The sequence below is a fragment of the Solea solea genome, chromosome 6 (genome assembly GCF_958295425.1).
Source record: "Solea solea chromosome 6, fSolSol10.1, whole genome shotgun sequence".
Classification (NCBI taxonomy): Eukaryota; Metazoa; Chordata; class Actinopteri; order Pleuronectiformes; family Soleidae; genus Solea; species Solea solea.
In genome coordinates this window covers 10,932,588-10,946,869 of record NC_081139.1, presented here as the reverse complement: position 1 = coordinate 10,946,869, position 14,282 = coordinate 10,932,588, and the positions used below count along the sequence as shown (strand labels likewise).

Genomic DNA, 14,282 nt, shown 5'->3' with positions numbered 1-14,282 from the left:
ATTCAAAGTCACTTCAATTACTTTTCTTCCACATTCTCATGCTCAGTTTGAACTTCAGCAGATTGTGCCTACATGCCTGAATGCACAGAGTTGCTGCCATGTAATTGGTTGATTAGATATTTGCATTAACTTGTAGTTGCTCCAAAATAAGGGGCCAGTGAGTGCAAACATCACAAGTTCATATAGAGTGCATCAGAGCTAAAGTAGCTAACTTCTGCACAAACAGTAAATAGAAAAATCCTTTTTTTTTTTTGACACCACATGCTGTTATATTAAGTCACAAGGACATTACACTATATTGGGATAATAACTGATTCTGTAAATATAACATTTCCACATGGACAAAAGTGAGATTCAAGGACACAAATTGCAGTTTCCAGACTTGGTAATGTGTTGGAAAGTCCATCCCTCAGATCACAGAGGGGTCAAAGGTGGAGCAGGTTCATGGACTGTACATGTAAATTATGAAATATATGACATATGTCATACTCACAATCACACACAATGACGATGTAGTGTCTATCAACTGTATTTAATTTTTATTGTAAGGGGAAATGATGTTGTTAAATAGTTATAATGTTTTGCTTGAGCCTATCGTTTCCCAATCCTTGTCCTCAGGGACCTACTCTCCTGCATGTTTCCCCGCTCCATCACACCTGATTCAAATGAATGGGTCGTTACTTGATGACGAGCTGACCATTTGACGCAGGTGTGTTGGAGCGGGTTAACCTCTAAACCATGCAGGGCCAGGACTGTGAAACACTGCATTCGCCAGTTAGCATGCTAACATTTCTAAAATTGACAATAAACCAATGAACCTGATGGTTTCACAAGAAAAGGTCAGGAATCACAGAATTTATTTATCGACTTAAAATATCTGTAATGAATTTCCATTTCCAATAGTACTCAAATTTAATAGCAATGTACAGACTGGTTTGGCTAAACGCCCAGGTTTAGTGATGTACTGTTGTTTTTGGGGGGTTTTCACACTGCTATCATGACCTTTTCTTCTTCATCATCTTCTTTCGGCCTCACCCTTTAGGAGTCACCACAGCGGATCATTTGCCTATCTTTTAAGTTTTCAAAATACAGAAAATATATGTGCAAAGTAACTACTTCTACAGGCTGAGTCAAGTATTTAGTGTGACTTCCTCTGACACTTGAACAATAACAGGAGCACAGCTCTGTTATACCTGGAGTGGAACCCTGTGTTTGTCCTACTATCTAATGCTGATATGACATGTTTGAGCATTATGTTGTACAAGATTAAGTTACTGAACACAGATGTGTGAAACAGACTAAAAACCATACTTTTGCATTAACAAAGTCAACAGCAGAGCTTGTGGTGACCTCACACTTTTACACATGTACTGTAGCTCTATAGCTACAATTAGAAAAAGAGAATAGCGTACACTGTTTGTTCCTACTTGAAGTTATTTTCTTTGTACAAATACGTGGTTATTTTCCACTCTGCAGGTAAAAGCACTGGGCTGTGATGGCAGCACGTCTCTCGCCTCGTGGCTGGACGGCCTTGGCTTGCATGAATACCTGCCCAACTTCCTTTCAAGTGGCTACCGCACACTAGAGTGTGTGAAGAACCTGTGGGAGCTGGAGATCATCAATGTAAGAAGAAATGGCTTGCATTATTGATCTAAAACCATTGTTATTATCTTATTATTCTGGGCTCTTTCCGATGATGTATGGGACGATTATTGCTCAGATACATACGGGGTGGAGTGGCTTACGGGGTGGAGTGGCTCAGTGGTTAAGACCCTACCTTGTGTACCAAAGACATCATGGTCGCAAGTTCGATTCCACCCCTGGCTAATTGTACTTGATTCCATTGTAAGTCGCTTTGGATAAAAGCGTCTGCTAAATGACATGTAATGTAATGTAATGTAATACATGGGCACTAACAGATTTACTTGACTTCTATAGGAACAGTCATTACTCTGGCTTTTCTGCATTTTTTTTGATTGATTGTATGTTCATGGTGTGGTTTTGATGTAAGCCTGTACAGGTTTTTACCTCATCATCATGAATTTCCTTCATGTTATTTTTTGTATTTATGTGTGTGGAACATTGACTGTGGATGTAGTCTTCAGGTTGCAAAATAACCCCATTTTAAGAATGTGTCCAGTGTGAAGCTAGATTCTGAAACAGTAAATTCACTGACATCACCTGCAGCAGGCACCTATGGACAATAGCAGCTGTCAATCAGTGTGTTTACATGCTAGTCGGACTAAGACAATAATTCTGTTTTCTTAATGTCACGTTAACACGTTAGTCCGACTAAAATTGAGCTAGTCTTATTCGGATTAACATACCTGGATAATGCGATGTTCATAGTCTGATTACTCCTGCATGTGTTACTTTTGTGCATGTACCAAAATTTCCTCCCTAATCTATAAACTGCAGTATTGCTGCCAGAAAAAGAACAAACAACACAATAGTGTCAGCAAGAGCAAAAGCTATGGAGAAGACCCACTCCTGGACTGACGGAGAGACGAGATTTAGGCTTTAGAACCACAGCACTGCTTGTTTTTCGTCAACAGGGAATTGATTCAATACACACTAGTTTACAGATATAAAGATACAGCGCCACCTACGGAGGCGGAGTTAGACATACTTTACAATTAAAGTAAACTCAGACTCGACAAGTTGTCTGATTGCCTGTCTTAGTCTGACTACGGCCTTAGCTCAATTAAACTGTGCATGTAAACATACTGAATCGCAGTGGTGTCCACTTGTATATTGCCTCTATTTAACTCATATTCTACTAAAGACGAGCTAGAAACTAGTGATTTAGACTAGTAGGACTATCAGGATAATGTTTACTGACATAATAAATCAAGTGAGAAATTAGTTTTTAAACCGAAAGACTACATTCTGGCCGTTCTTTTATAAAGAGTCTTTGCTGTGCTATACATTCAAAAAAAATGGATGTTTACCATTTTCATATCTTCACCTACATATCCATGTGTGCATGTGTGTAATGCAAATGAGGCGGAAGCAGCTTCAGCTGCAGTAGCATCAGCAGCTGCAGGAGAGCAGCAGCCAAACATACTGTAGTGTATATGCAGTGTTTGAGCGATGTTGTTCAGCAGACTGCGATGCAGCACAGAGAGAGAGAGAGAGAGAGAGAGGGAGAGAGAGAGAGAGATGGGTGTGAGTGCAGGGCACATTACTTTCAGTGTGCAGAGTAGCAGAACTGCTGCCTCTGAGCATCTTGGCAGAACTTACTCTGCCCATTACATTTCCTACATCCTTTTCAGCATCTTTTAGCGAATAGTGTCAAACATCAGGAGGATCTACAAGCTGGTTATGATTCCTTTACATTCCCAAGGCTCTTTATTACAATTCAAACAGCTTGGGTTTTTTTTTTTACACAGCTCAAGCTTCGTGGTCTCTCTGGGATTCTGTGCGTGAGAATAATGAAAGTGGCATGAGTAATCCAGAACACAGACCAGTTGCCTCTTCTGCCTCTCACTGGAATAAATAATTGAAGGCGTCATACAAAGAAGCACATGAGCCTGTTGTAGGAATATTTTGTACCGGCAAAGTAATTGCAAATTCAACATTTATCACTCGACATCCACCTTTACAGGATGAGTACGGCTGTTAATAGCCAATTATGCAAATGTACAGTAGTGAGATAATGAGTTTTGTCTGCACAAAACTGAGCTGTGTGTCTCCCACTGAGGATTTTAGCCACGCCACATGAAAAGGCATTTGTGGAAGGTTTAGACACCGACACCACAGATCAGTGTGTAGCAGGTGTTGAAACACTGCACATTTTAAGCATACATTTAAATAGTGTTTCCTGGAGATCATTTATTTGTTTTTTCTCACCAACTATGGACACTCTTGTTAGTCTTTAATGAAAAATCACTTGCTTATTTAAATTTGATTATAAACCAGTGCTATTTAAGCATTGTATATGGCATTTTTTTAAGTGGATTGTGAATTATGTAATGACCTGGGATGAAGACACTGAAGTACTTATGGTTCAACAGATTGAAGCTGAATTATTGACATTTTTTGTTGGCTTGTGGATGGCGACGGCTGCCTGTGAGGACTGCATGATACCAACTCTGTGCCAGTGTGTTTGGTATACATATAATATTGCGCAGAGGAGAGTTTGCATCATACTGTGCTCTGATGCTTTGCTCCTCAGGTTATTAAGGTAACTGCTCTGGGCCACAGGAAGAGGATCATTGCATCTTTAGCAGAGAGACCCTATGAAGAAGCTCCCAGCAAGTCCCGTCGTATGTCCCCAATCATGGTAAGATTGTGAATAAGTGCACTTCACTTTTCTCCTACTATTTCCTTCCTTGTGACTGTATGCATTCAAATTAAATTTACAAAGATCTCACATGTTATTTCTCTTTTGTAGGCAGTAATATGTTTCAAATAGGATTTTAACAAAAAAAGTGTCAGTATAATCACATTTAATACCGGATATATAAATATAAATTCTGTGTTTATATTAATTCATTTGTTCCATGCAAACAGAGCTTAAGATGGAAGTTAAACAGCATCACATGGCACTCTGCATTCATATGCCAAAAATTTATCCTTTTCCTTCTGCAGCAGATTTTTAATTTGGAATGAATAGCATGATGCTCACAACGGTGAGATGCTGATTCACCAGGCAGATTAATCTGGGATAAAAAAAAAAAAAATCTCCACGAAAGAAGCTCTTTGTGTGGGATTAAGCTTGGATGTATCAGGGAAAGCAGCCAGTGAAGACAATGCCGTCAAATTATTCATCTGTACTGTGTTTGTATCCTTTTGTGTGTGGCAGTTCCATGACCTCCTGTCCCAGACCACATCCCCCCTCAGTCAAATGGACCCCTACACCAGTCGCTCCATGGACATGCTCCTGCCCCTGACTGAGTCAGACCGGAGGCGGAGAGGAGCGGACCAGGACTGTAGCGTATCTCTGCGGTCTTACAGTGAAAGGCCACGCTCTGTCGTGAGTTCCTCATTTCACTTTTAACAACTTCAGGGAAACTTTCTGCTTAGTACATTTCAGTGAGCGGCAACATGGAAAACGGTCTTGTGGAATCTCATCACATTTTTTTTTGTCTGGCTCCATCACAAACTTACTGGTTGAGTTGGCTCTGCCCAAATTTATTGGGCAGAGCCAGGAGACATAACAGGAGAAATAACAAGGCAATAATTTACTGTTGAATGACCTGGGAAATACAGACAGCCTTTGAAACAATATGATTTTGTCAACCATCCCCAGATTTCGCTGTATCTTTTGTACTTTTGCAGCTTTATTACTTTTGTTGTATTGTAGGAATGACTTTGGTTTGATGAAATACATTTAAATTTACATTTAAAGAGGTCATTGATATTCTGGAACCTATTAGTTTTTCCTCTGATAAAAAAGTACATTCTTCAAGAGACTTTGTTGACCAGGGGTCTCAAACTCAAATGATCATGGTGCCATGGAGCCTCTAATCTGGCCAGTAGGGGGCCAGTCAAGTGAAAAAAGCCACTATTCAATTGTGGTGACCAATGTGAGGATAGAATTATATCATATTCCATCATTTGTGATAATAGATAATGATCCATATTCATATAGAGCTTTTCTAGTCTTGATGAGCTGCTTTACACTATAGTTTTGCCATTCACACACTGCAACATGGGGTTAAGTGTCTTGCTCAACGACACACATAGACTAAAAGAGCCAGGAATTTAACCCACAGCCTTTCACTTAAAAGATAACTCGCCCTACCACTGAGCTACATGACTCAATCCTAACTCCTCACTTTTTTAATACTTTTACGTTTTATATCAGAAAATTACTTTTGATACTTAAGTACAGTAAATGTCATAGACTTCAACTTCTACCAAAGTCATTTTCTGGTAAGATATTTTTACTTTTATTCAAGTATCACTAAAGGTACTTTATACAAGACTGCAAAAAAACCATACAGAAATAACTTTTAACTTGATATAAGGTTAAGGCTGCGAGTTTGAGACCTCTGTTTTAGATGTTTAGCTACTTAGCCCAACTACCTAGTTAGCTAGTTAGCCTAGCTAACTAACCTCGGACAGAAAATACAATATATGCCAATTAGCCTACATTCAGTTCAAGTGAAAGTGCAGTTTTGCATTACATCAGATCAAACCCTTGAATTTATGTTCAATATTTTATCAGTTAATTAAGTTTTACAAGAAGCACTGATATACGAGTAGATTTTAAACCTCAGTGAAATAATACAAAAGTGACAAATGGTAAACATAAAATCATGTAATGCAGTTGTCTTTCACTGAAATGAATCCGGTTCTTGAGTGTCTTGCTTTGTCTCAAAGAAAATGAACTGATTACATTTTGCCTTTCGCTGAAGGTCAAACACACAAACAGTGAAGCGAGCATGGCGGCTGCTTCCTGATTCACTGCGGCCAAAGAGAATAGACAAACGTTGTATGAGCTGCACTCCAGCATCTGTATATACAATCAATACTTATCAGGGTTTATTTCTAACCGTTGGTGGATTGTTGTAATCATTATATTTTACTCTGACAAGTGATTTATGGTATAGCTGAGCACAGTGTACATTGACCTGAAGGTCCAAACCACAGCATGAATATTTATGTGTGTATCAGCAGATGACACACAGGACTAATAAAAAAGTGCCGACCAGGCGGACTTCACTTATCTTCATGCTAATTTACAGCAGAAGTCTTTTACTGCACTGGCTTGACTGGAGCAAGACTCTTTTTCAGTTCTGGTCCAACATAAAATATACTGAGGAAAGTCTCTCTTTGAGGTCTTGAAGTGACCGAGTCGTAAAAGCTGCGATAGAGAGGAGAGCTGACACATCCTATAAATCAGTTCTCTGTTGTTCTGTAGAAGTAAAGCAACACTATGCAACATTTGTACCCTCTTATGGCCGTCATGATAATCAGGCCTCCTGGATTTATTACATTAAAAAATTTTCAATAAGTGAGTGCTTCTGCTCCTTTTCTCCAAGATAACTTTCAGTTTCGATGTCTGGCAGTTATTCAACTGTTTAGGAAAACAATGCCGAGAAGCTGACGTCACAAACGTGTGGCGCGCAGGTCGTTCCGTGGAAGTCCCTAGGGCTACCGTAATGACAAGTATATGGGTGCAAAGCTCTATTTCTCTGCTTTCTGGTTTCCATCATCCATCCATCCATCTTCCATCTATTTATCCTCCACATGAGGGTCACGGGGTGCCAATCTTAGCTGACGTAGGGTGAAAGGCGGGGTCACACCGTGGACAGATCACCAGTCCATAGTTTTTGAATTTTCAGTCCAGGAGTTAACAGGGTTACAAGGAAAAACTGATTTAAACCACTTAACAACAAACTCACCTAATAAAATCTGCACTCGCAGATGGCCAGATAAAGTGAGCATGAACAGTACAGTCAGCACTGACTATGTGTTCTCCGTGTGTTGAACTTTAATCATTTCGATTTAAAGAGTTGGAAGAAGAGTGTTACTGTTAATGTTTCAGTTCTTTTCCTTGCATTCACCAACAAATGATTTTACTCGTCTGCAGGACAGACAGAGTGAGCGACACAAAGATTCTCGGCTAAACCTCCGGCCGCCGAGCCAGTCCGCTACCTATGCCACGGTGTCTGCCTGGCATCACCAGCCTGAGAAACTCATCCTGGACTCCTGTGGCTACGAGGCCACAGTAAGTCACTCTTGACTCACTTTACATTACACTGTTTAAAATGGAGGTGACAGTGCTGCTCAATATTTAGCTTGAATCAGATGTCAGGTCAGGTTACTTGTATTTATACCTGTAGGTACATTTGCTGTGTAGCAAGATGAGAAGACATCAAGTTTGTCCTTCAAGTTTGACGAGAATATCCCTGATGTGTATTATTTCTTTCTCCCAGTACCTAGGATCAATGATAATCAGGGATCTACGAGGGATTGAATCCACACAAGATGCCTGCGCTAAAATTAGGGTAAATATTACCCTTATCCGTTGCAGTGTTAAGGGCCTGTCTTGTTCTAATATACAGTATACTGTGCTGATTTTATTGTGTCCACTCCAGAAATCAAAGGATTCAAGAAAGGGTCCAGTTGTCATCCTGTCCATAACGTACAGAGGAGTTAAGTTCATTGATGCAGCCACGAAGGTAAAGTGAAAGTATGTTTGTGTGTCTCTGCCTTTATTGTTCTCTCTGACTTAAACGTCCCCAGTGACTCTGTCGGCCTCCATTAGCGGCTCACATTCCGGTCAGCACTCACTTCCTTCCTTTGTCCGTCAGGCCATTGTCGCAGAGCATGAGATCAGGAACATCTCATGCGCTGCCCAGGACCCAGATGACCTCTGCACTTTTGCTTACATAACGAAGGATCTAAAGAGTGGCCACCACTTCTGCCATGTTTTCAGCACTGTGGAAGTGGTGAGTGATGTTTCATTTCCAAAAACACTGGTCTGAACGTGAAACCTTGTCATGGAAATCCTTTACATAAACGTAAAGACGTAGAGACAAACATCTGTCCTGCAGTCAAAACCGCATGGTGCGTCAGATAGGCACAATCTCCTTGATTGGCTTATGAAATGGTTTAACTGAAGCTCCACTCCTGCTATGCATGACATTTACATGTGCGGGCACACATCATGTAGTCATTTGCAGCTCAGCTTCCGTAAAGGTTGATTACAGTGTTTCGTCTCTGATGGATGGACGGCTGTGGAGACACAATTAACTGCAGGGAAACTTTGTTAACCGAGCGGTCGACAAAAGAAAGGCTTGTGTAACAGAGTCACTTCAGGAGGAGGATGTCTTTCTTTCTTTCTTTTCCTGGATAATTGTAAGTAATTATCCAATCAAGCTCAGAAATGTTTGTATAATTCATATGAAAATTGTAATTATTGACATCGTAAAATACATAAAGTATCAAAAGCAACTGGTACCAGCTGAAATATAAGGACGTGGTTAAATGTTTGCTTCCGTGATTCTAATGAAGTGTTTTGTATTTATTTTAAAAGTAACACACTCTTCTACTTCTTCTTGTTTTCCATTCAAAACAGACTCAGACCTATGAGATCATCCTAACCCTGGGACAGGCTTTTGAGGTGGCCTATCAGATGGCGATGCAGTCCAGGGCCAGACACTTTGTCCCGCCTTCGTCGATGGTCCCGGAGGTCGTAGAGACCAAAGCCAGCCGTCCGGTGTCTCAGTCGTGGAGCAGCATGCGGAGATCAGCAGTGAGTACCACCCTGCAAACAACGAAAACACACACGGTGACAGTGTGTCTCTGTGAGTAAGGACAGGAGGAGAGCAGAAACACAGCGCTGTGCAACTCCCATTCAGAAAGTGATGAGTCAATATTTAGCTACACAGTTCATCTTGCCTCCCCGCTCAACTCTATGCATCTTCCTGACTGGGGGAGGAGAGTTTCTTTTTTTGTGCATATGCAATATGTGATGATGAATGAAAAGTTATATTTGCTGCTCACAGGCAGATGTGTGATTTCCTCTGGGACTTTTCTCTGAGCTCCGTCCCCGCTGGACCCATCTGCTGATTTCCTCGCCCCTGATTGAGTGTGTTGCGTGGATGTTCACGTTTACCCTGAGCTACGCCCTAATGCATTGACCTCTCAGGCTGCATGTAATGAACGCTCACTGCTCACTGTCACCACAGAAAGCTGCACAGCCCGGGGAGCTTGCCTTGCACCAGGACCACATGCTTATGCAGAGGCACAAATCACTTTGTTTTACTACCTGCCTGTGAGAATAATATATGGAGTAATCACAGAGCGGCATAATGACTGTGGCTGCTTGTCAAGGTTTTAGATGAGATGCGGGGAGACATATCTGCTGCAATTTGTTTCACTGCTTATTATTGCTTTGCGAATGCCACCAAATCCTCTAGTTTTTTTTTTTTTAATAGGGACTGTATTACAGCTTCATTAAAGTTTCCACATTTTATTGACTGTTCACTGAGCCCAGCCCACACCTTAGAGTTACACCTGTTGAACTCTGAATTGAAATATCATCTTTTTTTCTTTTTTTTTATTTCAGGCACAAGTAGACACAAAAAGGCTAATCAATAACTCATTTTGCGAGCCAAAATAAAAACTGTTGCAGTCGTTTGATCAGCCCATCATGATATCGCCAGAGGTGGAAAGAGTACTGAAATATTATTAAGTACAAGTGAAAGTACTGGTTTAAAATGTACTCAAAGTAAAAGTTCAAATTAAAGTGCTGACAAAATAAAACATATAAACACATAATGTATCAGTCTAAATGGGTCAAAAGTCACAAATGCTTTAACTTTCTACTTAATTAGTTCTAATTCACCTATCCAACATTCACTGCCAAAGTTTTCCCGTGTGTGAATTTATTTTTTATGTTTATCGTCTTTTTTTTTTCAAATTCAGGCCATTTATTTAGTAACGGATGTGATTTAAAATGTAGTGAAGTCTACTTCCAAATAAACACTTAAGTAAAAGTAAAATTATAAATTTAAAGTACACAAAAAAACCTACTCAATTACAGAAACACGAGTAAATGTAATTCATTAGTTTCCACCTCTCGATATCGCCCACTGATTTGTGAACTTGCTGCTTTGAAGTCTTAAGCTGAGTATTTTGGTCAGTGCCACGTTGGGTGTTAGAGAGCAGTACTAGTAACCAAGAGGGGGGGGCGGAGCCTCATCAAATCCACCTACACCTGACGCCATGTATATCAGGGGTGTCTAAACTTTTTTTTAACAAGGGCCAGATTGAAGATTTCCAGGGGCCAATGGTCACTTTTTAACACTCAAAGTTATGTACAAATACACTGTATAATAATTTTGTTTTCATTGTCAAAATTATCATTTTTAAATGGCAATGTAACCAAATCTTAGCCATGTAGCAGTGAATAAATTAAAAAATTCCGCCTTTCTATCACATCCAGAGTCAGATATCGTAATAACATGATAAAGGCTGTCAAGGCTGAGTTTCGAACCCGGGAAGAAAGTGCAACTCCTTACCAGATGAGCTAATGGGGACGACGTGTAATTTGGCTCAGAGTTCAACCCGGACCATAAATAATGCACTATAAAACCAAAGCTGCGGACCGAGGGCCATGATTGGCTGATGTATATTATCATATAGACTATGTTCACAGTCTATGACTGTACACGGGATCATAATTTATAAAATGGACATCACACTGTACATACAAACCGACTTCCATTTTTGGAAACCAGTGGAGCCGCCCCCCGATGGTCAAACCAGAAACTACCTCTTTTATCAATAATCCGCTTGCTAATCCACCTTGTGGGTTCACATACATGCAAATGCTGGTAATCTTTCAGCGTTCACCCCAGGTCCAAATCCTGACTCGAGCTCTACAACACGAGGGCAGAACATATTACACAGGCAACAAGGAAGCTTATGTTCGAGCAGATAAAGATGCAGTTTAATCTTCTGCTCACACTTTATGTGTATTTCTGCATCTGCACCTGCGACAGTCGTGGCCGGAGGCATTACGCGGTACAGTCGCTCATCCATATGTTCTTTTGTAGTGAACACGATATCTCGAGAACATCTTGAGGTAATCCTTTTCTAAATTTGGCACAAACGTTCACTGGGGATTTAAGGATGAAGTGGGTAGATTTGGGGGTCAAAGGTCAAGGTTGCTGCGATATCAAAAACCTGTCAATGTTCACTGGGATGAATGAACTGCTTACATTTTGGTTGCCAAAGGTCAAAGTGGCCTCACACAACACTTGTCATAGCTAAGGTTGCTAAGCTACATATGCACAATCAGCAAAGGTTAATTACAACACAAGAGATAGAACGATTTTCCCCGAATAATTCACCCTCGGCCGCTTTGAGCTGGTGAAAACAATTGCTGCCACAGATAATGTGTCTGTGCAATGACTTTAAAATGCCTCTGTCCCTCTCCCTTCTCTCATTTTTTTTAACATGTCTTTGTTCTTGTCTTCTTGGTCCTCCTCCTTCCCAGGGTGCCCCTCTGCTCGAATGCCGCTGCTGTCACTGTCACACGTGTACTACCCACCGTCCTTCCTTCCTACCGTTGCACTCTGTTAGCCCTGGAGTCCAGGTCCTTCTCTTTCCTTTCCTCTATTTATCCCTCGATCATCGCACATCTGCTTACACACCACTCCCCCTCCTCCTTATCCTCCTTATCAGGGTGCTGCCAAGCGCTCTCTCCTCCTGATCTTTTGTGGATCTTAATATTTCAGCCATAAACGTTCTCCTCATCCCTTTACTTTCCCCATGTCTCATCTTCATCTTACATTTCTTTTAACCTTTTAAGATGCAGTTAGTTCAAGTTCTGTGGTTAAACACTTTTGGGAAAGAGTGATTAACCTTCTCGTAATGAGGACTGTTGGCTAAATTGAGCCAGTGAGGTTTATTCCATGCGGTCATGAATAAGAAGGTTTAAGTGGCCTTTGTTGGGTGGTTTTAATCTTCTTCTTTATTTGATGTAATCACTGTTTAACTTTTTATTAATACATGCTGAAGTAAAGGTGTCATATTCATGCCGTTCAGGGAACGTCAAATTTTAGCTACGACAAAGTACAACAATCAGCGTAAGTGGTGTGAATTGACTGCTCATGTTGCTGTAGTTTTGTGTTGTTTTTGAACAACAGTACTAATCAGCATTATGTTAAGACGGCGTTAGTTTTGGTTTCACTGCTGCGTGTGTATTTCCTGTCAGACATCATCCATGTTGTGGGTTAAACCCTGTGATTATGCCATGATCACTGGAGTCTGCCTCTAATCCACATGCACGTGTGTGAGCTGAGGACGTGTCCGTGTGGCGCAATATGGCCTCCACTGCTGCCCGTCTCACGTCCTCCTCTCGTCCCCCCTTCCTCCCTCCCTCCCCCCCGGCAGATCGACCCCCTGGAGATGGATGCAGACATGCAGTCCCTGGGCAGCACCTCCTGGCTCTTGGACCATCGGGACTCCAACAGGCGCCCCGTCAGCACCAAGTACGAGACCACCATATTCTGAGGCCGGACCCCCACCCCCTACCCAACCGCTGCCCCATTGCACCCCACTCATACTTTCATCTTTACCCTGGTTCTTCATTTATCTCTCTCTTACACACACATATCTACATACTGTATATGTATACATGCAAGCCCCGTGCCTTCTCACTGTGATGGTATAGCACCCCTCAGGGCTGCCCACTCCCGTACCCTCCTCTGTCCCGTCCCTGCCCAGCAATCCACGCCAACCTCCCACCCACCATGACAAACACTCCCGCGGCTCTCCTATGCCTCCCCAACGTCCCCGGCAGCCTCCCTCACCTGTTGCTGCTGCAGCCAATGGCAGAGCACTGGAACGGATGATCTCGGACTGATCTCATTTTACAGTGGCCATGCTCTCTCAACCAAGCTGCCTCTTCTTCCTCCTCCTCATCTTCCTCCTTCTCCTCCTCCTGACAGCTTGCATCTGCCTCCAAAACCTCCATACCTCCCAGAGGTTGCATCTTTGACTTTCTTACTTTTTTTTTTAACATTAATACAATTTTTTTGAACAGGCAAAACAAGCATGATCGTTTTTTTTTATTTCGCTCTGTATCTAAACTCAGTCTGTCAACAACTAAAGCTTTTACTTTTGCTTCCCTGCAGAGAGTTAAAGAGAATATTGATACGTCTGTGCGGCACATATAAAGCGGCTGCTGTCTAAAGGTCAATAAATAAAAGTAAAGATGACAACAGTTTTCTTTATATGGAGGTTTATGCTCGGAGCCGTTTGTGCGACTGCAGCTCTCTGAGGCTGCATATTTCTATATTCTTCCTAGTCAACACTATATAACCTCCTGTAAAATGATGACTTGTTTCATTTTTCATAGACCACGTCTAAAAAGTGCACATAGTCTTCTGGTTGCGATACAATCTCCTGTTCTGAACCTTTGAGATTTGTGATTTGACTGGCGCCGTGTCAGTTTTCGGAAAGCACAAATTCAAAGACATCATCTGCAAACGGGCACTTATTGGATGACCTGTCAGTCACTACTAGTGTCCACTCTTACATGCTGTGATTTATCATCCGGTGATATCATATGCTCTTGATGAAGAGCAGAAACTACAAATTGAGACCAATAACTTCTCAGTAGAATATTTACTGACACTGTATATCAAGCGTCATGTCTATGGGCTAATTTTCCCATAGACCTCCATTCAATCTGAGTTTTTTTGTTTTTTTAACCTGTGGAGTCGCCTCCTGGTGGCTAACGGTTACTCTCGTCTTACTGCCAGGGCTTCACTTTTCAAACCAGAAGACTTATACACAGTCTATGTTTCCTA

The 14,282-nt window shown here is 41.4% G+C and overlaps 1 protein-coding gene across 5 annotated transcripts in view; it reads left to right on the top strand.

Moving 5' to 3' along the window:
- Window positions 1-14,282, top strand: part of anks1ab (ankyrin repeat and sterile alpha motif domain containing 1Ab) — a 42,403-nt gene that overhangs the window by 24,365 nt on the left and 3,756 nt on the right. For 2 of the 5 annotated variants that reach the window (XM_058631647.1, XM_058631651.1), the window contains 10 exons: window positions 1,477-1,623; window positions 4,178-4,285; window positions 4,808-4,978; window positions 7,544-7,681; window positions 7,890-7,961; window positions 8,052-8,135; window positions 8,268-8,405; window positions 9,035-9,211; window positions 11,963-12,061; window positions 12,862-12,959. In XM_058631647.1, the coding sequence (XP_058487630.1) occupies window positions 1,477-1,623; window positions 4,178-4,285; window positions 4,808-4,978; window positions 7,544-7,681; window positions 7,890-7,961; window positions 8,052-8,135; window positions 8,268-8,405; window positions 9,035-9,211; window positions 11,963-12,061; window positions 12,862-12,959 (1,232 nt within the window). The remainder of the gene's footprint in view (window positions 1-1,476; window positions 1,624-4,177; window positions 4,286-4,807; window positions 4,979-7,543; window positions 7,682-7,889; window positions 7,962-8,051; window positions 8,136-8,267; window positions 8,406-9,034; window positions 9,212-11,962; window positions 12,062-12,861; window positions 12,960-14,282) is intronic. The other 3 variants (XM_058631648.1, XM_058631649.1, XM_058631650.1) reach the window with 3 other exon arrangements.